General features: G+C 42.4%; 1 protein-coding gene across 2 annotated transcripts in view; it reads left to right on the top strand.

The window, feature by feature from the left end:
• Positions 1-25,347, top strand: part of PRKCH (protein kinase C eta) — a 232,515-nt gene that overhangs the window by 157,199 nt on the left and 49,969 nt on the right. For both annotated transcript variants that reach the window (XM_047861891.1, XM_047861892.1), the window contains exon 10: positions 2,600-2,754. In XM_047861891.1, the coding sequence (XP_047717847.1) occupies positions 2,600-2,754 (155 nt within the window). The remainder of the gene's footprint in view (positions 1-2,599; positions 2,755-25,347) is intronic.

Genomic DNA, 25,347 nt, shown 5'->3' on the forward strand with positions numbered 1-25,347 from the left:
CATTCCTGAGGCTTATGACCTTGTTGCAAATCACAGGCGGGTGTGACCCCTTGACCCTCCTACTTTTTCTGAGAACCCACCTCCAGGGCTGGGCTGAGGAACAGATGAAAGAGACAAGAAGGCAGTATTTCCTCCCCCAGATTTGGAACTCAGCCCCTGCTCTGGCTTTTCAGACTTGAGAATATGAGAACGATTTGGGGGAAACTAGAAATGGATGAAATTGCCCTTACAATACCCTCATCTTTTTGATGCCTACTGCCTTAGGAACTCTTGCCAACTACACTGACTTTCAGCAGCCTAAGGAATGGCCCCTTACCTACTGACCCAATTCCAGTAATCAGGTATTTCCAGCTCTTGGAATTCACGTGACTGCCAGTCACAGCCATGAAGAAGGTGAACAGGCTGGTTAACAAAAATGTGTAAGACTTACCTACTTGTCGAGGGGTGGTTTGGGTGGCTTTACCACTTGAGTCTTCATTGTGTCCCCCTTGGCCACCCCTTCAAAATGGACACAGCATTGTCATTACAGTGGCCTGTGTGGATGCAGCTCTTGGACGTATCTCCATCGCGTACTTAGCCTCCATCCCACTCCATTGCTACCCTGCTCTTGGGTCCTTCCCATATGGAAAATAAAGAACACCATTGCTCATCAAAGCTTGTCCTAGCCACATCTGCCACTCCATTTGTCAGTCACACTCAAATGAAGGCCACTAGCTCAGTCAGATGGCTCACTGTATTTAGCTTTCAATTGACTTACACTGGCCAACCTCAAGAGTTGTTTTGTTATTGTTTGGTTTTGTTTTTGTGTGTGTGAACCTTGTCGTTCCTTATGCACTCTTTTTTTTTTAATACTTGTTTGTGTGTTTGTTTATGTATATATGTATTTAGAGCATGAGTGAGCCTGCAAGCTACGGAGGCACACAGACCAGGGGAGAGAGAATCCCAAGCAGGTTCCACACTGTCAGCACAGAGCCTGATGCGGGGCTCAAAACCATAACCATGAGATCCTGACCTGAGCTGAAATCAAGAGTTGGATGCTCACCTAGGCACCCCACCTCCCCCCATCTTCACTCTTAAATTCATACTTCTCATTAACAGAAGTTTCATAGACCCAGGGGATTTTTTTTTTTTCTCTGAATTAAGGTCTTAAAATCAGGACTAAGAGGTCATGAGTTCTGTGTTCTGATCTGGAAGGCCCGATGAAACCAGTGGTGACTTGGGAGTGTGAGCTACAACTCGCACAGCTGTGTCCACTGCTTAGCTGTGGATGCGGGGTAACAGTGTGAACAAAGCTGGGGCACTGAAAACCACAAGGAAAGATGAGTTGTCAGTACACATCCTTTGTGAATTGGCAAAAACCAATTTCCTACAAGATGATGTCCACCACCCCCGCCCCCCTGCCCCCAAAACGATGATGGCTGGCCCTGCGGGGTTATCCTGTAGACCTTTGCTTACATGTCACTCGCTTAGAGACTCCTCCACTGACCCCCAGGCAGATGACCAGATGTCTCCTCTTCCTCCCCTTTTCCTTCACAGGATTTACCAGAATTTGTAACTTTATTTGTTTATATGGCTCCTTGTTTATTTTTTTAAATCAGTGTCTGTCTCCCTACCAGACTCTATATGGGTAGAGGTTGTATCTACATTATGCCTGTTCTACTCTCTTGGATCCCCAGCACCTCATTCAGTGCCTGGCGACCCAGGGACTTCGTAGATGTTAGTGGAGGGAGTAAGGAAATCCACTGACCTCAGAGGTTCCTGAAACAAAGCACTTGATACTGTCAGTCTTACAGACATCGCTTTTTCATTGAGACTTCACGTTCCTTTTATTGAAGTCTTAATCAAGGCACTGTGTTCACACCACATGCTCAGTACTTAGTGCACTTGCATGGGGAACCGTGAGGGCCCTTTCCTCTGTGAGGTTGAGAGCTCCTTCCAAGTGGAGCCAGCATCCCACCAGTCTGCACCTTTCCACTCCTAACTCGGGAATTTCCTCATGGCCCGAATGGAATTTCTAACACTGAGGCTACTCTGAGGCTGTCGTTAGACTGCTGTTTGACAGGCTTGTCTAAAATGTTTTCCTCTTTCTGTGAGTGTTCCCTACCCAAGTGTGAGGACCCGGTAGGTGTCCCTTGCCTTCTGCAATTAACCCTGCATGTTCCAGAGGAGCGGCATGTGCCTTTCCATTTATGTTGCTCTCCTCCACATTCTGAAACCCCATGATTGGGCTAGGGATCCTGCCCTCATCCTCACTTTGCTAACGTCAGACGTCCAAAACAAATTAAACTCAAGGTTACGTGGCGTTTAAGTGCAGAGCTGCTACTAGAACCAAAGGCTCCTGAGACTTTCCTATTTTTTGTTTAATGCAGAGATCAAGGCTGTGTGGAATTACTTAAAGGAGATCCAGGTGTTACGTGCCCCCCCCCACGGCCCCCACAAACACCCTCATGCTTTGCACTGACCCCATCAGGATATTCCACTGACTACCTCCACTTGATGACCTCTTCTCCCCACGCCCCCGCCCAAGGTAACATGATGCTGACCAGATTCTAGGCTAATGGTTACACCACGTTGGATCCTCTCTTGTGTTTGTATCCAGGATCGCCTGTTCTTCGTGATGGAGTTTGTGAATGGGGGCGACTTGATGTTTCACATTCAAAAGTCTCGTCGTTTTGATGAAGCACGAGCTCGTTTCTATGCTGCAGAAATCATTTCGGCGCTCATGTTCCTACACGAGAAAGGGATCATCTACAGGTGAGTTTTGGTCGCTGGTAACCTATCTCCTAATTCATCCGCTGTTTGCCCTCCTGGCTTCATCCACCCTTCTGTTTTTCCTGTTAATCAATTGAAATCTTTTTAGAATTAAATTTACAAAGGTATGTGTCCCTTAGAATAAATAACCTAGTGTTACACATTGCCTGCAAACCAGAATTTCCCCCATGTGGTGTTCATAAACTCGGCTTGAACTGCTGCACTGAGATTATTCCTGAATTCATAGAGCCAGCCCCTGCAAGGTGCTGAACACGTTGTTGCTCTCTTTTTCTGTGTTAACGTTGGAAACACTCCATTCCATTTTAAGGATCCATACCTACACTGAAGAGTGTGGCTGACTGTTGCCCTAAATTACTGTGATAAGAATCTCGGTCAGTTGGGGTTACAGCTCGCCAGTCAAGCAACCAAAAGGTGAACTGTTGATGAGCAGTGTCCTGCTCGATCATGTGTAGCCCCTCCTGAATGTTGACTCCGCATCATGGCACACAATTTTCTGATGATAATATACTTGGGGCTTAAAATCTGGTTGCCGCTGTTAGACCTCAAAATGCAAAGGGATAGGAGATGAAACTTTGTTCAGACGCAAGATTGGGTAAGATGGGAAATGTAACAGTGAGTGTGTTAGACGATGTTTATTTTTAAATTTTTTCCCTGTGGTCAGTGTTTTCCTCCTCTTTACACAACTTTGTAGCTTAGTTGCCATATAAACTCTTCTTTCTCTTGAGATGCAATTGTTTCCTTTTGAGAAAAAATCATTTTTATCGTAGGAGCATGAATGTCAAAGTAAAAGAATTTCCTGATTTAAACTGGCAATTTATTAGCCTTGCTAACACTGTTCCTTTTGGGGGCTCAGAACAGTATTGACATCACTGTGCAAGTGTGAAAGAACTTTAAAAACTGAATATCCTTAAATATCTTAGAGTCAAAACAGGAAGAGAGGAGTGAGGCTAGGAAAGAATTCATCAGGATGGATTGACGATGCCAGAAAGAAGAGAGAAAGCAAAGGAAGTATAACAGGCACGATACAGAAATGTTAATTCTCAGGGCAGAGCCCTAAAGCCTCAACTAGATGCGGCCCTTGTCTCAGCCTCAGCTGTGGGGCAGAGAAGTGGGCAAAGAGCTTGGAGCCAGGCTGGATACCAGCAGTGGGAGTCTTCCGCTTGAACAGAATCAGGAATCTCCACTCATTCTTCAGCCGTGCAGCTGCCACAGGTTGCTGTAGATGGCCTGTGCTTTGAGCTTCCTTGATCAGGCTCTCTGTTCTCCCGGAGCCTCCAGCATGGGAATTTTCCTGTCTCAGAATTCCGCCCAGTGCATGATTGGAGGGGGTTGCTGGTGGCGGAGGGAGTTCAGAGATCTTCCTGATGGTAGGTAGCATCAGACTCTGGGCCACGAGCTCTGCTCTTGTTCTCCTTTCTGTGGCTTATCCATCCATCTGCTCTCTGTTCATCCCAGAGAGAGTCTTCCCCACATTTAATTGTTAAGAATTATGACTTCCCAACTTGACAGGGACTTCGGTAAATCCAAAGACTAATACCAATGATGGCAACAAGAGCTACATGGAGCATTTGTGACAGTCTTTACCTGAATTTCTGCCCTCATCCTTCCAGCACTATTATTATATAACAATCTTATTAGTGTTATTTAGGTGAATAACCGAGTCTTAGAAAGGCTTAGCAACCACACTGTTAATTCGTAGTAAAGCCACAATTCAAATTATACCGTTAGCCACTGGGCCACACTGCCTCCTCAGGAGAGACTTGGACACTCTACCACTAAAGAGGGGACTTCTTATTCCCCTTCTGGTGATAGGGCGACTTTAATTCATGAAAAGGAGGCAGAGCATGTGTCTTCATTCTTCTGGGCTCCTTTCACAAAATACCACAGGCCGGGTGGCTTTTAAACAACAGAAAATCATTTCTCACAGTTCTGGAGGCTGGAGGTCCAAGATCAAGGTGGCAGCAGATTCAGTGTCTGGTGATAGCTATCTTTTCTCTATGTCCTCACATGGCAGAAGGGGTTAAGGGAACTCCCTGGAGCCTCTTTTATAAAGGCACTAACCTCATTCATGAGGGTTCCACCCACATGACCTAAGCACCTCTCAAAGGCCCCGCAAATACCATCACCTTTGGGGGTGAGGATTTCAGCGTATGAATTTGGGTCGGCGTGGGGAGAAGGATGGTCAGGGACACAAACATTCAGATGGAAGCAGTGGAGAATAGCACGGTTGTCAAAACTCATTTTCTCGAACCCTTAGAGGCTTTACTTGCAGACCACATCACACTGGCATGAGGCCAACAGACTTGCTCTCCTGTGTGGGATGTGACCACCTCTCAGTCTACTTGTTTCATTTGTCTTCAACTATGGAGGATGGACACTATAGCCTGATGTCGTTTCTGTGAAGCTGTATCAGCCCACATCTTGAGAAGTTTTATTTAAATTCTTGGCATCTGTGGTTCAGTTTTGAGAACTTATTTTAATTTACTCTTCAACTTGAATCCCATATGCAGGCTCCAACTGATATGGTTGACTTTGAAGGGAACACATTTAATTAGGATAGATTCAAAAGCTATTTTTATCCTGTGGATTTATTTCACAGGATAATTTAATTCCATTCAGGTTACTGGCCTGAGAGCAGAGTCTTAAGGATAAGCCTTTGAAAACCAAGTCCTTGGAATTCACACACAGTAAAGGGCACAATTGGGTCGTACAGGGTATGAATTTGATCCATCCAGAGAGCACAAGGAGAAACTTGGGTGCATGAGACAGCCTCATTTATCATACATGTCCTAGGATGGCCTTTATGGGAGCCAAAATGATATCATGGATGCTGCCTCTGACCTATCCAGATACAGGTATACCTTGTTTTATAGTGCTTTGCTTTTGCTTTACTGTACTCCACAGATAACTGTGGATATAGTGGATAACTATCTATCTATATCACAGTTTTATCAGATATATATGTGTGTGTGTGGTTTGTGGCAACCCTGTGTGGAGCAAGCCTACCGGTGCCTTTTTTTCAACAATATTTGCTCACGTTGTGTCTCTGTGTGACATTTTGGTAAACCTCAGAACATTTCACACTTTTTCATTATTAATGTATTTGTTTTGGTGATCAGTGACCTTTGATGTTACTATTCTAGTTGTTTTGGGGCTCCATGAACTGCAGCCATATGAGATGGCAAACTTAATCCACAAATGTCGTATGTGTTTCTGACTGCTCCGTTGACCAACCCCTCCACCATCCCTGTCTCTCTCCTCGGACCTCCCTATTCCCTGAGACACAACAATATTAAAGTTAGTCCAGTGATTAACTGTGGCTTCTCAGTGTTCAAGTGAAAAGAAGAGTCACATGTCTCTCACTTTAAATCACAAGGTAGAAACGATCACGCTTACTGAGGAAGGCACGTTGAAAGCCAAGATGGGGTGAAAGCTAGGCCCCTTGCACCAGTTAGCCAACTTGTGAATTCAAAGGAAAAGTTGTTGAAGGAAATAAAAAGTGCTAGAGTCCAGGGAACACACGAATGGTAACCAAAACAGCCTTAATGCCGATACTGAGAAAATGTGAGTGGTCTGGGTAGATCAGACAGCAACAACATTCCCTTAAGCCAAAGCCTGATCCAGAGCAAGGGCCTCCCTCTCTTCAATCCTGTGAAGGCTGACAGAGCCGAGGAAGCTGCAGAAGAGAAATTTGAAGCTAGCAGAGGGTGGTTCATGAGGTTAAGGGAAAGAAGCCATCTCCATAGACATCAAAGTACAAGGTGAAGCCCCAAGTGCTGATGTAGAAGATGTAGTGAGTTATCCAGAAGCTCTAGTTAAGATAATTAATGAAGGTGGCTACACGAGAGCACAGATTTTCAATGTAGATGAAATAGCCTCACATGGGAAAAAGATATTATCTAGGACTTTCATTGCTAAAGAGGAGAAGCGCATGCCTGGCCTCAAAGCCTCAAAGGACAGGCTTGGTTAGGAGCCAGTGCAACTGATGACTTTAAGTTGAAGCCAGTGCTCATTGACTATTCCAAAAATCCTCAGACCTTTAAGAATTATGTTAAATCTACTGTGCCTGTGTTCTATAAATGGAATGACAGAGCCTGGATGACAGCACATCTGTTTACAACATGGTTTACTGAATATTTTAAACCCACTCTTGAGACCTGCTGCTCAGAGAAAAAGGTTCCTTTCAAAATAGTACTGCTCTGGCAATGTACCTGGTCACCCAGGAGAGGGACGAGGAGATGAATGTTGTTTGCATGTCTGATAACACGGCATCCATTCTGTAGCCCATGGATCAAGGTCATTTTGACTTTCAGTTCTTATTATTAAAAAATACATTCCATAAGGCCATAGCTGCTATGGCTAGTGACTCCTCTAATGGATCTGGGCAAAGTAAATTGGAAACCTTCTGGAAAGGATTCACCATTCTAGATGCAATTAAGAACATTCTTGATTCATGGGAAGAGGTCAAACTATCAACATGAACAGGAGTTTGGAAGGAGTGGATTCCAACCCTCATGGATGACTTCGAGGCTTGGAGACTTCATAGAGGAAGTCACTGCAGATGTGGTGGAAATAGCATGAGAACTAAAATTAGAAGTGGACCCTGAAGAGGGGACTGAATTGCTGCAATCTGGTAATAAAACTTGGATGGATGAGGAGTTGTTTATTATGGCTGAGCAAACAAAGTGGTTTTTTGAGATGGAATCTACTCCTGGTGAAGATGCTGTGAAGATTATTGAAATGACAGCAAAGCATTTAGAATATACTATAAACTTAGTTGATACAGCAGTGGTAGGGTTTGACAAGTTTGACCCCAATTTTGGAAGAAGCCGTGTTGTGGGTAAAATGCTATCAAATAGCATCACATGCGACAGAGAAATTGTTCATGAAAAAAAAATTAATCAACGTGGCAAACTCCGTTGTTACCTTATTTTAAGAAAATTTCACAGCCACCTAAGCCATCAGCAACCACTACTCTGATGAGTCAACAGCCATCAACATGGAGGTGAGACTGTCCACCAGCAAAAACATTACAACTTCCTCAAAGCTCAGATGATGGTTAGCATTTTTTAGCAATAAGGTATTTTTTAAACATATCATACTTTTATGTTATTTTATTTTTTAAAATTTATGTATCTATTTTGAAAGAGAGAGAGTGGGAACAGGGAGGGGCAGAGAGAGAGAGAGAGAGAGAGAGAGAGAGAGAGAGGGAGAATCCCAAGCAGGTTCTCTGCAGTCGGTGCAGAACCCAGCGCAGGGCTGGAACTCACAAAACCATGAGATCATGACCTGAACCGAAATCAGGAGTCGCACACTTAACCGACTGAGCCACCCAGTCACTCCGTCAAGAACATATTTTAAAATTAAGATTGTTTTTTAGACATAATGCTATCCCACAATTTTAATAGATTACAGTGTAAACATAACTTTTATATGCACTGGGAAACCAAAAAATGTATTGACTCATTTCAGACAGTTCATTCTGGAACTGAACCTGTAAATATCTCTGAGAGATGCCTGTAGAGGGGCTGTTGTTTATTGTTAGGAAAGGTTTTTATTTTTCAGTGTGTTGCAAATCATTGCCAATAGGACTTTGGAAGGTAGTACCATAGGCTCCCTATGACTTGACTTTCTTCTGTCTCTTAGCCAACTATGCCTTGTGTGAGAGGAGAAAGGCCAGTTACATTTCTGTGCTTTTCCGCTTGACCCTGATTTTCAGACGTGTTCACTTGCATTTCTTGGAGGAACAGAAGTCCAGTTCCCTGGAGATACAGCAAGAACAGGGGTTGTGCCTTTGCCTTTGGTTAGAAGGTCTGGGGCTGCCACGGCCCAGAGACCAAGAAGAAAGGGCTGGGAAGTAAGCAGTCAATGAGCCACTTTGCTAAAGGGAAAAAAAGACTATTCATTCCTTTGTCCTGGGCTTGTTGGCTGATTGGGAGCCCAGATAGAGCTCATGAATAATTTACAAGGCCATTGACTTTTTTTCAGAGTCAAGTCCTACAGAAAAGTTAGGAAGACAAAAGGGCACGCATCCCATTTACCTGCCCTCCAGCATTACAGGCCCCATTTTCAATCATGTTTCATAACCTATTTTAAAGGGAAACTCAGGCGCCCTTGACATTTCAATCCCAAACTCTTAAAGCCAGCTAGCACACATTGGAGTTGCTGTTTTTGACAAAGCATAGGATGTATCTAAAATATGTTTAGTGAGAAACCTTTATGGAAGGGCACAATTTAACTTTTGATTCCTCCTTGCTGTCTTAACACCTGAACACAGTGCATTTTAATACACACTGTGAACCCATGAGTCAGACCACCCTGTACCCTATGCAGTTCTTGACTTGCTGTGTGCCTGGTAATCAGTGTTTACTCCTAATGCCCCAAGTGCTTACCATGGAAATTTGCTGTCCTGTCCTATTGTCCAGGTGTGGAACTGACCCACAGAGGCTGACTGCCAGACCTGAAATAATGTCTTTTAACATGTAGCACATTAACTTTTAAAGAAAATCAACTTTGATTTCTCCTCAAATCGAGAGAACAGTCTCTACCTAATTTGACTTTTTTTAAAATTCAGAATTTGGGAAGATTAACAATCTCCCTCCGAGATAAGGTCTGTTAAGCTAGTCTTTGAAAACAGTTCTGTGTGAATATTAGTCTCTAATAGCATCTGACTCTTGTTTCTCAAGGATGTCATACGGGACTGTCAGGTACCTTGCTGACTTCACATACCTGTGTGATTTGAAATTAGCTAAGCATAGTTTTGCTTGGGGAGCCCTCCACTGTGAGCATTGCTTCTATGTCTAAGAATTCACAGTTAATCTGTTTCCAAATCAATTTGTATTTGGGTCAGTAATGAAGGTCACCTGCTTGAGTCATTGTTCTCTGATATCTACCTCTTCCCCTCTCTTGAAAATCTTGTAACATTTGTTAGATTCCCATCTCCTGGGACCTTCTCACTCCTAAGTGTTTCTTATTGACAGAATTTCAAGGTCCTCAAATGTCTTTCATTTGAGTCTGGAATTTTGGGCCCTTACTGTTACCTCACCTGTATTGGAATTCATTTCCATATTTATATTTATTGTACTCATTCTAGTGAGAAAAAACTTCTCTGTAGATAAAGATGAAAACCAAATTTAGAAGCTCTGTGTTCCCTTTGTCATTGGATAACATCATTCCTTCTGCTCCGAGAAGTAGGTCTAGTCTTTCTTGATCTGTTTGTTGCAAGGAAAACTACAAATTGTCATTTGTCATTTTCATGAGAGTCCTTGTTTCTTCAGGATGTGCCAACCATGGGACTCTCAATACAGATTTTGACTATGAACCCTTCTTAGAATTGTTACTAAAACTCCAAACTATGCAGTCACATTCCTGCCTCTTCTCTTAGCTTGTCATGATTGCTCTGTCAAATGGAGGCCTCATTCAGTGCCTTCCACGGTCACCAGAAAGTGACTTCACGGTCCCCTTTCAAAGATGTGATGGAGAGCTCAAAGGATTTCCAGCCTTTTAGAATAGCTGGACATTCCCCCCCAATGAAACTTGTCTACTTTTCTCCTCCCTCCCACAGCCTTTGGAGATATTTTAGCAGGTGTTTATTGAGCATCAACTTTCTGCCAAGGATACAAGCATAATAATGAGCAAAAACAAAATATTCCCTTATGGAGAGTATGGTATAGTGAGGGAGAAAGACCTCAATCAGATGGCCATACTAGTAGAAAATCACAACTGTGACCAGTGCCACGAAGAACAGGAATGCACTGCAATGAGTGAGAACTTTTAATACAGTGATTCAGGCTGGTCAGGGAGAGACAGAAGAGTTTTCTAAGGAAGTCACTCTTGAGCTGAGGTGACCAGTGAAGAGGGATGGAAATACCATTTAAAACAGAAGGAATAGCAAATGCAAGTTCCAGACATCAGGAAGAAGCATGGCAAGTTCAAGGGCTCTATAGGTGGCCAGTGTGTTTGGAGTCTAGGAGGCATATTCTCCCACAATAGGCATTTCATTATCCTAGAGCGTGCACTGTCATCTGATGACTTCTCGATAATATTAGACACTCTTTGTACGTAATTTATTTAAAAGTTAGGTAAGTCTGGTCATGCTGCCAATTGCTGGAGGAGCGATCCATTCACAGTGGGCTCCTTGTGTCCGGTTCTATGTGTTTATGTTCAACAATGGAATTATAAAAATATTAGAGCCAGATGAGGCCTCCAAGATTGCCTAGTGCCAAGTTCTCTTTTATACATGAGGAAATTCAGGTCTGAAACATCCAAACAGTAGATTGCTTCTCAGAATGGATGTTTTCTTAAGATGGCTCACCTGTAATTTATTTTCCATCTCAGGGGGAAAGAAATTACCATTTTGTTTCAATCTTTAACTTGCTACTGACACGGAGAGCTAATCAGGACATTTGGAGGCATTCGATACTGTTCACTCCATTTCAGTGAGGAAAATGCAGTTGACCTCAGAATATATTTCCTGAGCTCTTACTTTTATTAGGAGATATAAATACAAAATGAATAGATGTGGTGTCTGCCCTTTGAGGCTCTATCTGTGGGTTGGGAGAGATGGCCCATAAATACATAATGGCAGATGGATTCCAAAATTGGAGTATTCCCAGCATATTATGGGAGCAAAGAGAATGGCCACTTAGCCTAACATGGAGGTTTAGACAGACTTTCTGTAGGAAGTGATGAAAAGTTAAAACCTGAACAAAAATAAGGAGGGTGTTTAGGTAGGGGGCAAGCTTGAGCAAAAGTTGAGAAGTATGAAAGCTCCTGGTGAGTGTGTGTGTAGAGTGGAAAACTACAAGAATTTTGGAACTTACAGTTTGAGCTATGGTGGAAGATAAGGCTAGAGGGTTTGGCAGAAATGAAGCTATGAAAGGCTTAACATTCTTGAGATGTTTGAATTCTCTATCACTTAGGATTTGGGGCCATTGCCTGTAATAGGAAATGGAATATGATGGTGGCTTAAGCCAGATAGAAATGTATTTCTCTCTCCTGTAAAAAGTCTGGAAGTGGGCAGTCCAGCTCATGAAAGCTCCATGGAGTCATTTGGGACTCAGATTTCTATCTTTTTTGTTCAGCCATCTTCAGGGTCACTCTGTGGTCTAATATGTTTGCTAAAGCTTCAGGAATCATCTCTGTATTCCAGATGGGCAAAGGGTACTTCTCCCAGCTGAGCTAGTTCCCTTTAGGGAGCCTGAAATTCCACACAATACTTACCGTGGAAATTGCCAGAACTTGGTCCCTTGACTGCACTTAGCTGTAGTGAAGGCTAGGAAGTTATTATGCGGCCATGTTCTAGCAACAAATCAGGGTTTGCTTACTAAGGAAAGAGGAGCAGGATAGTTATTTGATAGGAAACTCACAGTGTCAGATACAAATTCCATGCCAGGGAATTTGGTTTTTCTGTAGCAGGTGAAGAAGAGTTTTTGAAGAATTTCCAGCAGCTTGCATGACATGAGTGGATTTATATTTCATATTTATGTGTGGGAGGGAGCATGCAGACACATACATGTAGGTAGCAGGGGGAGGTTCAATTTGTGACCATTGCAGTGTTCCAGGTAGGAAGATAATGAGGACCTGGACTAAGATGCTAGTTGGGCTGAGGAGAAGGGCATAAGTTTAAGAGAGATGTACAACGGACAGGACTTAGTGACTGGGTGGGTCCAGGGGATGAGGGAGCAACGTGGAGTCATTCCTAGGTGTTTAGTTAGAAGATTGGATAGACGATGGTACCATTAGCTGGGAGCCCAGCTAATGAGCCCAGGAAGCCTTCTAGATGGAAGAGGAAGATGTCGAGATGTAGAAACATAGTATGTCAGGCACCTGAGACACATTCCAGTGGAGATGTGCAATGGGAAGGTGGATATGAGTCTGAAGCTCAGTGAAAAAGATAGACTGGAACACATATTTAGAAGTCATCAGGACATAGCTATCAGTTCAGAGCATGGGGACTGGATGAGATCACCAGACAAGAGTGTCTTAAATAGAACTGTGAGCCAAGGACAGAACCCTACGAAACTGGACCCCATTAGAAATGTGCCTAAATTTGGCTCTAGGGCTTAAAAAAAAACTTTTTTTTTTGGTATATTGCATCATTTAGAGTGTCCCCCAAAGTGCAAATCCATTTAAATTACAATGCTATAAAAGAATAGTAGAAGATCACTTACATATTCTTTCAACTGAAAGAATCCTGGGCATGGTTTTCAGAAGGTCTTGGTGTTGGACCCAGCCCTGCTTCATGCTGGTTCTGGGGGTGTGGGCAGGTTTCAGAATGCTCTGAGATTGTTTGCCCATCTGTACATTGATGTGGCTTCTCTGCAGGGTATTGTTGAAGCTCAAATCAGGTGAAAGTGAAATGTGAAAGTTCTTTGAAACATGCCATGTCAATATAAGAGGTTATTCTTTGGGGTACCCAGTGGCTCAGTCAAGCCTCTGACTCTTGATTTCAGCTCTGGTCATGTTCTCAGGGTTTATGAGTTGGAGCCCTGCATCAGGGGTTGTCAGTGTGGAGCCTGCTTGGGGTTCTGTCTGTCTGTCTGTCTCTCTGTCTCTTCCCCTACCCCCCTGTGTCTCTAAATAAATAAACTTTTTTTAAAAAGGTTATTCTTTGCATACATGTTATCAGCTGATTTGGATTTTCTTTGTAGCATGGGCTTGAACTGAAGTTATCCTCAAGATGCTTCCTCGGGAATGGGGAATTCTTTACAGAAATTGGAGTTTTAGCTTGTAAATATCAACCTTCTGAAGACCAATCTTTTTATAGTAAACTAAATTTGATTGTAAACTAAATTTGATTGTGTTTTCTTTTCAAACGAAATTATTTTCTTTGCATTTTAACAATATTTTGAAATTGTATATAGTTACTATACTTACCACATACTAATCGTAAATCTTTAAGATAGTTTCCTTATGAAACCCTGGAGCATATGGTACAGATTGTAAAATTTGAACACTCTACTTTTGCATTTTGTTTAAATTTTAACTCTGTAATGTATGGAGGGAGCAATTGAACTCATTTGGGACTTAACTTTTCCAGTACTGAAGCAGATTTTTGGTTTTTCATTTGAGGGGAGGTTCCAGAACTTTTTTGGACCATATGCGGTGCATATCCTGACAGTTTAGTCAGTGTGGTTTCTCAAAGGACCCAGATTAATGGCTGAAAGAAATTTCAGCCCTGAAACATTTTGTTTCTGTACTTTACTTTCTGTCCTTATTCAATCAGGATACTGATCCTGGCATACCTCATCAGCATTTGACCTTTTGTATCAGCAAGAGCTGTGGTTATTTGGAACTAGTTGATAAATGTGTTAATTGATTCCACTCACTGATGAAATCAAACCACCAGTTTTGTTCTTCTCCCCACCAGATTGATAGAGCAAGCAGCTTACTGCTTCACTGTAATTAAACACAATCTTGGATTTATTTGCTAAGCCATAAAAATACAGTCAGTTGGTCTTTAGGTATCAGATGAACATTTGTAAAAAGTGGTTCAGTTGTACAGTTCAGCAAATGCTTATGAAATGCCTGCTTAATGCAAAGCTTTATGTCAGGTCCCAAGAGAGTTAAAGAAGACTAAAGAAAGGCATCCCCTCAAACTTAGCGTATTTATTCATTTCTTTAACACATATGTGTGGAGAACCTACTGTGTGCCAGGCACTGTGCTAAGCTCTGGAAACAAATGAGACAAAACCCTGTACCCTCAAGGAACTTAAATTCTAGCACAGGTAGTCAGATAAACAAAAAGTGGATATATGGCATGTTGGGGTGATGAATTCTATGGAGCAAAAAGCTGTGTAAGGGGAAGATCAAGTTCAGGGAGGGTGGGACATTTAAGCAGATGAGCAGAGACCTAAGGACATGAGGAAGCAAGGTCTATGTGAATATCTGGGGGAAGAACATTCTGGACAGAAGGAATGGCAAGGTGACAAAGCTTTTGGGAGGGGAGCATGCTGAAGGAGTGGCAAAGAGAATAGTGGGCTGGAGTTTCTGTGATACAGAATAATGGGCACATGTACTTAGCATATATCTCTAAGGATAAATGTCTCTGTAAGGAGTCCTACTTAGTTAATTTCAGCTTCTTGGGACATCTCTCCAAGGTAAATGGTACTATCCCTACTTTCCACATAAGGAAACTTGAGGCTCTGGGAAGTAAAATAACTTGTTCGGGGTCACACAGTATGTAGGGGAACTCTACAATCCTACCTCAGGTTTGAATCCACAAAGATGCCAAGTTTCCTCAACCAACAGTGCATGGGATGCTTTGTGTTCTCTCTGCCAGGCTAACTCCTGCTAACCTGTGCAGTCTCAGCTAGGTGTCACCTCCACTGGGAGACTTTTCTAGACTCCCTGCCCCCTAACCCATGAGCTAGGTTCAGTGCCTATCCTGTCTGCTCCTGTGACATCCTGTAATACCCTTCCCCTCACACTTTTTCTGGCCCGTGTGTCTCTTCATATGGACCACTTCATGAAGGCAGGGAGCATGCCTGTCTAACCCATTGTCTCTGACCAGCATTACACTAATCTAAACCCATGATTTGCTCAGAATTCAAGGTCATGCTTTTTCATAAATGAAAGCCTTCTGAGAAATTGCTTTACTTAAAAGAACAGCTGAGTATCCATACTAGAAGTTTTCAAATGATAATTCTAATTCTTGAAGAATGTTTAAATTTGGATTTTCATTTCGGTTAATAATATAAATAATTCTTTCACCGGTTATAAGGACACAATTCTTCCTTGCAATTGTAATTCTCAAATGAAAGTTATTGCATAGGAAAAGACTCTGTGTTTCTTCACATGTTCTTGAAAAAGGAGCCATGCAGTAGACAAGTTGGAAAAACAGTGCTGGTCTCTGCCATGATTCTTCAACCACGGCTCTACACTTGATGGCATGGAGCCACAGCACTTGTGGCACATTCAAGTTGTATACTTTTTTAATTGTTTTTAATGTTTATTCATTTTTGAGAGGTGGGGGGCAGAGAGAGAGGGAGACACAGAATCCGAAGCAGGCTCCAGGCTCTGAGCTGTCAGCACAGAGGCCGATGCGGGGCTCAAACCCACAAACCGTGAGATCATGACCTGAGCTGAAGTCGGATTGAGCCATCCAGGTGCTCCTAGTTGTATACCTTTTTGCTTACGGTGGTGCTAATCCCTCTCAGAGTTACGTTAGATCTGTCCGCTGTATTCAGAGGACTTCAGTGTTTATTGATCTCAATTTTTATGCCTTCCTGCTAAAAGCAAAGGTAATAACTTTTTCAAGGTCTTTTTATAAATTGGACATTGATTTTAAGTTTTTTAAGCCAACCATATACATTTTGCACATAATGACTGAGGGAGAAAGCCTGGTGATGTCACTTTTTTACAGTTAGGTGTAAGTTATTGAATAATGCTAACACCCTGAAGTTATTAAGGGGCTATCTTCAAACTAGGCTACCAAACTCTTCCTCCCATAAAAACATGCACACACACACACACACACACACACACACATACACACAAACACACACACACACACACACACACACACACATCATCGTCATGGGGGTATATACTCATCAATGAGAGCAATGATTTTCCCCATGTTTTAAATTTTTAAAATAAAATTTATTCTTGCCTTTCTAATTATAAAAGTAACACATAGTAACTGCTGAAAATATATAAAAGATAAAAATGAATAACCTATATTCCTACTACTGAAAGATAACCATTTTTCTTTTGACATATTTTCTTAAAGGTTTTAAATGTATTTTTTTAAAAAAGAAACAAAGTTGAAGTCATACATGTAAACATTTTCAACCTGATTATTTTTATTAATATATCATAACCATTTTCCCCTACCTTGAAAGTTGTCTACATTCTCTTTCAAGCTAATATGATGTGACTGAAGTGATGTAGGTGGTTTATCACATGGGCCTACTTAATTTACACTCCATTTAACTTGATTCAGTATTATTAATAATCATGGGTTTTTTTAAATTAATTTATTCATTTTAAGAGAGAGAGAGCATGCAAGTCAGCACGAGTGGGGAAGGAGCAGAGAGAGAGAATTCCAAGCAGGCTCCATGCCATGAGTGCAGCACAGCCCAGCATGGGACTCGAACTCACAAACGCGAATCGCAACCTAACCCTAAATCAAGAGTCAGACAATGAACCGACCGACCCACCCAGGCATTCCAATAAATGATGTGTTTACATTCTTGTACACATCTCTTGGATCAGTCTTCAATTCTTTCCCTGGAACCACATTCCTTGGAGATACTGCTGAGTCAAAAGGCATGCACATTGTTACAACTTTTTTTTTTTCCAGGATTGCAAGGCCTTGGCTTCCAGTTTTGCCTTGCAACTTCCCCGCTGTGGAATTTTGAGCAAGTTACTTAATCCCTCTATGCCTCAGCTTCATCACTGATAAAATGAAGATCCTAGAAATGAACATCTGAGGGTAGTTGTCAGGGTTTAACAGGGGTGCACATGAAGCCGTTCAGCTCAGTAATACTCGCTTTTTTGAACATTCCGTGGAAAAATATATCAAAGCACATGTTTCTGGTGTTGGGTATTGGTGTCATCTTTCCAGTTTGCTTTTCCCCATACTTTGCTTTCCCCATACTTAAGTCTTATACAGTTTGATGCATTTTGACAGGTGGACACAAATATGTAATCAACACTCAAAGTAATATATAGAACATTTCCATCAACCCAGAAGGTTTCCTGACACCCCTTTCAGTTAATTCCTAACCACCTCCATAGGCTACCGCTGCTGATTTCACATGGTTATTATAGGATGTGAATATCCACATTAGGATCCTGAAAGTAAAGTCACTTCTCAGCAACATCCTTCTGAGTGTAAGAGATGGAGTTCTTCAAGATGTCTCAATGAGTACAGTGGTGGTTGTGGTCAGAAGAAACCACTGAGGGGAAGACTTTGTTCTCTCAGTCAGTTTTACTCTCAATAGGGAAAATAGTTCTAGGAGGATAAACATCGGTATGTCAGCCGTGGTTGTTTGAGTATCTAAGGTAACGTAGGTGTTTTTATTGTCTTTTTAATAGTTTTCAAATGTTCTGTATTGAATAAATATTGTGGTTTTGATATTTAAAAATGATATTTTCGAAGGGATATCACATGTGATATTGAATATACCCTAATATGAGTTTTTCAACATGATAATGCCAGAAATAGGTAACCTGCTGTTGTACCAGTTAAGTTCTGTCAAACCTTGACCTTCAGGCTGTGATCACTCCTAATCCATGAATCCTAGTTCTAGTCAAGTCCTAGTCATTGTCTTAGGCTGGTCAGGCTGCTGTAACAAGTACCATAGACCAGGTGACTTAACAGAATCTTCTTTCTTACATTCTAGAGGCTGCAAAGTCCAAAATTGAGGTGCCAGCCAATTTTATTTCCAGTGAGGGCTCTCCTCCCAGTTTGCAGATGGCCACCTTCTTGCTGTTCCCTTACATGACAGAAGAGAGAGAGAAGAGACAAGCTCTCTAGTTGTCTCTTCTTACAAGGGCACATATCCCGTCATGAGGGTCCCATCCTCATGGCTTCATCTAACTCCAACTACTTCCCAAAGGCCTCATCTCCAAATACCATCACATGGGAAGGTCAGGGCTTCAACATGAATTGCAGAGGAAGGGCACGTAAACATCAGCCCATACAGTCATTCATTCACACACATGTTCAGGTTTTTTTTAATGTTTTCTGTTACAATAAGCAAGATGCTCTGCAGCCGCTTGCCTTAATAGTGCACAATCTACCTGGAAATGATTTCGGCCCCAAGGAGGGCAGCACCTGCTGGAATTGAAAACATAGTGGACTGATGTGAGCGAACAGTTAAGGATTAGATGCCTTCATCACCATTCTTTGGGTTCACTGAGCCATGTATGTCAGTCGTGGAGTTGTTTTCAGATGTGTTAAGACAAAAATCCTTCTCCTAGATCCCAGTTCTTAAGCCTGGCAAGATAAATAGCTGAGTGGAACATGGTGTTAGAGTTTTCCTTTTGATAGACAGTCTACAGCATCTGCCTGAAGGTGGGATTTTTTTTTTCCATTGTCTTGCAGATGCCAAATTTTACTTAAAAGTAATTTTACTTAACTTGTTAAGTAAACTTCTAAACTTACTAGCAAACTTCCTGGGCAGAAATATAACTCGGAGCAGGTGCCCTGTTAGCACTTAACAAAAACACTCAGACCCTCAGAAAATCGATGAATTTCTGGGTTTAGTTGCAAAGAGAAGTGAGTGAAAACTGATGGGCAACCTTCTCCACCCCCTAGAGGATGACATCACTGAATGATCTGGTTCTGGAGGTGTGTGCATGGTGCACACAATGGGGAGGTGGCAGCTTGTGTGGCCTTTCAGTTCTCCTTCCTCCCTTGTCACGGCTCCTCCTGCCTCCAGAATACCCATTCTGACCTCTTTCACATACAAAATCACCATTCTACACCATGTTCGATACTTGTATCAAAACTTACCTATCCCATGTCCCACTGTTAAAATTCTGGAGTCAGGGTTGGAAGAGAGTTCAAAGTTACATAATACCCTTCTCTCTCTCCCTCTTTAAATTTATTTATTTATTTGGAGAGAGAGAGCAAGTGAGCACGAAGCGGGCAGGGGCAGAGAGAGAGGGAAAGAGAAAATCCCGAGCAGTCTCTGTGTTGTCAGTGTAGAGCCTGACTTGGGGCTTGAACTCATGAAACATGAGATTATGACCTGAGCCGAAATCAAGAGTTGGGGGCTTAACTGACTGAGCCACCCAAGCACCCTACACCCTTCTCTTTCAAAGCATGAATGCCTAACAGCCTGCTGAGTGGTCTTTTTTTCCTATACCTCTAAACAGAGGGTAACTTATTCCCTCCACTTTTAGGCACATAGAATGATTGGAAATTTCACCTTTATATTGGCTCAAACACTGTCTCATTGTATCTTCTGTTCCCTGGTGCTAGATCACCTTTAAGGAATAAAGTGGAAAAACACAAATTTTGCATAAAAAAGGCTTTCAGATTTTTGAAGATCATCTGGATCTTCCAATGCAGTTTACTTGTCAAAGAAGGAAATATTAGTGGTATGATACTGTTTATCCTGGCTCTCTTGTCATAGTCACTGATTTCTGAGCAATGATAAGCCATCCATGTAATTTTTAAACAACGTTTTTAAAAAATGTTTATTTATTTTGAGAGAAAGAGAGAGGCAGACAGAGAGAATCCCACACAGGCTCCATGCTGTCAGCACAGAGCCTGACGCAGGGCTCGATCTCACATACCGTGAGATCATGACTTCAGCTGAAATCAGGAGTCAGACGTTTAACCAACTGAGCCACCCAGGCGCCCCCATACATGTAATTTTTTATTCTATAGTCTTGAACCAATATCCAGTTGACTTGTTACATTCTTCTTCTCTTACAAAAGCAGAAGTATCTTAAGTAGCAATGGGTTAAACTAATATGAGTTGTGGTAAGAGGTGTTCATGTTACCTCTTCCAGATCAGTTATGGGCTTTAATTGAATTCTGTTCCTGCTGAATATAGGGGTAGTAAGCATATTGTTGGTGTGATTTAGAATAGGGTGTGCAAGGTCTCCTTTCACGTAGATCTTAGAGGAATTTAATGCCTTACCTACCTTTGTAGTAGAGCGTCAGCCTCTGTGTGCACATGAAAACAGAGAAGATAGTCATGAACCCCAGAGTTAGGGGTCTCTGTCTGCCATTCACTCTGAAAAGGTGGGTACTTTTCACTCAGGTCATCAGTGCCTTGTTCGAGGGTGAATTGCCAAAGGTGAGGCACAGGATGAGCATAGGTGTGGGGATCAGAGAGGCAAAGACAGGAACACCTCAAGATAGGGGTACCTGTGGAACTCCTAGTCAAATGATCTGCCTCCAGGTTGTAAATACCAGGCTAACCTTTAAGACAGTGACCACAGACTCTAGGTTGATTGCACGGCAACAGTGTGAAAATGGGGCTGTGCTGGCTTCCGGTTAAGTACTATGTCCTATGGGATTATTGTGAGACTTCAGCTCATGGGGCTTGTTTATGCCAGCATCTGGTATCAGTTAATGCCCCATGTGCATTATCAATTTTAAAGACGACAAGTGATCCAGGGAAGAAACTTGAACAGTGAATCCATTTAAGAGGTGGACAGATCCAATACATTTCAGTATTATTTCAATTATTTCAAATTGAACAAATTATGTCATACCCATTCTGTAGAATATTATGCAGCTATTAAAAGAGTGAGTTAGATCCACATTTATTGATCTGGGTGGCTTGTCCCCAATAGATAAATAAGTGAAAGGAAGAAGTTAAGAAGTGGTATGTATGCTCATTTAAGTCTTGTTTTTTTGGTACAAAAAATAGTAGCAAAAGCCATCTGAACATAGATCTGCGTGGGGAGAACATTGTGGAATAACACACACAAAACCATTTGGGAGGGGATGGACAGTTATGATTTTTCATCATGTATCTTCCTTTTGTATCACTGTGGTGAGAAGGTGTTACTTTTGGGATTTTTGAGAGCAAATTTTTTAAAAAGGAATAAGCAAAAAAAGTGGGAGGTGGACCAAAGAAGAGGAGAAACTTCTCAGCAGGGCAGGAGAGGGAATGGTCGGAAGGGAGGAGGTGTTGTCCAGGAGGGCACACGACGAAAAGCCAAGAGACCCACCCACGCTTTTCCTCTCCTTTGTCACGGCCGAATTAGGGCTTGCAGCCAGAGCTTTGCTTTTCTTATTCGTCTTCAATTTCTGGCGCAAGGCATAGCAATAGCTCTTATTTCTTCATTTCTGTTTTATTTCTAGCGAAGTGAGTCAACACTTGGGGAATACTCATCGGGAGAGATAAGTGGTATGAAGATTGGTGTCAACGTGGTATTGTGTAATCTGAGAAAATGGAGAGGCATGTCAGTGTAATTTAATTAGATGAGAGAATGCGTACATGTGATAAAAAAGAGAGCTGTTTAGCTATTCTAAAAAGATTACAGTGAACACTAAATCCAGCCTCCCAATTTCTTTTTCTCAAGGCAACCAGTTAGCCATGCCTTTTTTTTCCCCCATGTTTATTTATTTTGAGAGAGAGACAGGGAAAGAGAGAGCAGCAGTGGGGAAGGGCAGAGAGAGAGAGGGAGGGAGAGAGAGAATCCGAAGCAGGCTCCAGTGCTGTCAGCACAGAGCCAGACGTGGGGCTCGAACCCACGCTGTGAGATCATGACCTGGGACAGGATCAAGGGTCGGACCCTCAACCGATGGAGCCACCCGGGTGCATTTCTTCTATGTCCTTCCAGAAATGATTTATGCATGCACAAGTTCTGTGTTTGAAACAGTGTTTCCTCTTGAGAGCCAAATGGCGCTGTCGGATGCCCTGAAAGAGTAGAGGTTTTTCCCAAGTCTTTGGAAAGGCCAGCTCTAAACTATAAAAAGGTAGCAGCCGAGCCTCCTTTTCTTCTCCGAGAAGGGTGTGTGGGTGAGGGTTCAAACCTGCAAAGAATTCTGCTCTTGTTGGAGAAACTGTGCTGGTTTGTTCAGATCATGTAACAGGCTTATAAAAGTTTATTGCAGTTACATAGGCACAGAGAGAAATTGCTTTCCAGCCCTACATGGAGAGCAGCTGCCGTTTAGAACTGGGCTGAGGAGTAGCAGCACATTACTTCCAGCCCGACTGGATGGGGCCCGCTTTCTTGCACAAGGGGCTCGCTCCTTTACCAGGAGCCTCTCAACCCCTTTCTCTGCAAGGCCCTGGAGCATGTGCGGCCCCGGCGGGGAGGAAGGGGAGAAATCCTGTGTGAGCTCCTGTTCTCTGAGAGCATGAGGAACGTGTGGAGGCATCCAAATCTTGCAAATTAAGCAAGAAGTGAGTATTAAATCTTCATTTAATCCAAGCAGTGAGAAGCCTGCCCCTCCCACGTTCACCTCGTGAGGATTCTAACACTTCTTTGACAAAGAAATGGGGCTCTGCGCAGTAGACGAAGGCAGGTGACAGTGAGTCAGGAAATTCACCCTTTAGAAGTACAGGTCTTGTCATCACGAGCCCTTCCCGGGTACCTGTGGCTCTTGTGTTAGTTCTTGAAGGGAGGCAAGGAGGAAGGAAGGAGAACCTTTGGTTGGTTGGTTGGTTGGTTGGTTGGTTGGTTGGTTTTGTTTGTTTTAACTCCTACACTTGAGGACGGAATTGAGAAAAATGCACCGTGGCAGTGAAATTAATTTACAGCTGGGGAGGAAGCTTTGGAACCCGTGAAATCTGAATGCTGTCTGCTGGCTGCTTTACTGCCACGCTAAGGAAGGGGATATAATTTTGGCCGAAGGAACAGTGGAGTTTTGTTTCCTCATCTGTGAACAGACAGGTTCAAACCTGTCAAAGGCAGTAACTGAGTTGCCTTATGACTGACTCGTATGTGGGGTGGTGATTTTTTTTTTTTCCCGTAAGAATCTGGTTGAGTCATTCAGAAAGTTAAAAAATAACAAAAACGAAATACATGAGAAAAGTTAGCCAAGGTCTGCCACAGATGCCAGGAAGGTACACACAGACTGGAAGAAATCTGTGAGGTCTTTGTTTGTTTCTCCCCATGCAAATACTCAGCCATGCTCCACAGAGCTGGAGTTCAGTATCTGTCCTGCCATTTAAGAAATAGGACTCTGTTCTCCACAGCTTATTCCTTGGGGTTTTAGAATGTAAAATATGAAGTGTGTATAATCACAGTTCCCAGCATTTCTTGGCATTTCAGCTTTGGCAGCAAGAATGGGAAAAACTGAAGCTTTTATGGCCAGGAAGGCTGAGTGTAATCTTTGTGCTGTGGCATTACCAAAGGAAGTAAATATGTTAAGAAGCACTTTCCCTCTCAAGTCCGTCTGAGGGGCAGCCGTACTTTGTACAATTCACTGCAGGTATTGTATATTTTTATATTCTGTTTTCATCAGAAGAAAGAGGCAGAGTTGAGGGCTTACCACGCATGAGATATTTTCACAATGTCTCACTTGAGACACACACACTCTAGAAAGGGTAGCTTATGTCACACTGTGTTGAAGGAGTTAACTCTAGGACTAACAGTTTACCAGAGAAGCTCAAGATACTGTACTTTCTGAGAACTAATTCTCAAGATCAAAAGTCATCAAGGAGCTTAACAGGAGAAGAATTCAATGAAGAGCAAGTACTTTCATCAGAAGATGGATTTCAAGAAAATGCTTTGAGTGGGCTTAGATTAACCGACATGGTGAAAGACATACTCAGCCAACGTGTCTCAGTTTGTCCAGAGAAGTCCTGGTTTGGTCCTGTGACCTCCTTACCAGCACCCCCTTTCACCTTTCACCCTCAGAGCCCCATTTTGGACAATACACTGCACAGTCATGCTGCAAAGAGGTGTCTACAGGTAACAACTTTTTGTTTTCTTCTGTGAAATGGTAGAACCAAAGGAAAAGATATTTTTACTAACTGAGAGGGGCCCCCTTCTGTAAGTGGGGGATTCTCCCAACACTTTCCTTTCAGAGACTATTTGCTCCTAGTCCATGAATCGGAAAAGCAATTACTAACCATTTTTAAATACTTTTTTTTTTTTTCTCTGTAAGTCACTATCTTAGTCTCAAAGACACATTGGGGGAAACTGCCTTTCCCAGATCCCATGTTTTATTTCCTTTGCATGATACTTTAATATATTTACATGTGATAAACATTTATTGTCATAACTTTATGAGCCTACATTCATCTGTTTATCCACGCATCCAGTCAGTCATTCATTTATTCGTGCAACAAATATTCACTGAGACCTACTTTGTGCCTCAGAATATCATTGTGAACAAGATAGGCCAGGACTTGGCCTACCAGAAGCATGTACTCTAATGTAAATATATAAAGACGTAAAAGTAACCACCAGTTGTGAAAAGTACACGGAAGGAGATAAGTGAGTTTTTCATTTTCACTTTTGTTCCACAGAACTAAAGAAAAGGGAAGTGAGAGAGACAGATACCTCTCCCCACGTCTTTCATTGTCGAATGTCTAAAATATTTTATCTGGGGTTCAAACTCAAAATAGCTTCAGAATAGGGTCTAATGGGGACATTCCAACCACAGAATTTTAGCCAAATAAAATTCATATGTCTATACAACTAAAGTCCGGTTTATAAAAGAAAAACAAGGTGCCCAAGGCTGGGCCAGCAGGAACTGTCCACACTCCATTTGTCCCTGGCCACTAATTAACTTCCTCCAAAGCCCCCAGGTGTTCTTTTGCTCCAAATCAATGCCCACCAGGCCTGGTTCAGTCTTCCATTTCAGTAGCTCCCGTTGTGGGTCTCACAGAGAAAACTAGGGCAGTATTAGAATTTTACAACCACAAGTGAGCTTTTCTACCTCATTTTGGAAACATTGAGCCATCCCTTCGAAGTCTGGAAGACAGAAAGACTGCTCAAAGAAATCTGCTGGAAAATCTGAGAGCTAAGAGAAATGTCAGGAATATCATCTTTCATCACAGAATTTCTACACACTGCTGTGGTCTCCTGTGAGTCAGTGGGAGGAACTTCGCCACAATGTGGCCTCAGGCCTCAAATCAGCGGGGCTGTGGCAGGGTCCCAGCCCCAGCAGGGGTATGTGGAGGGTAAGTGGTGGCACTG

This window comes from Prionailurus viverrinus, chromosome B3 (genome assembly GCF_022837055.1).
Source record: "Prionailurus viverrinus isolate Anna chromosome B3, UM_Priviv_1.0, whole genome shotgun sequence".
Lineage (NCBI taxonomy): Eukaryota > Metazoa > Chordata > Mammalia > Carnivora > Felidae > Prionailurus > Prionailurus viverrinus.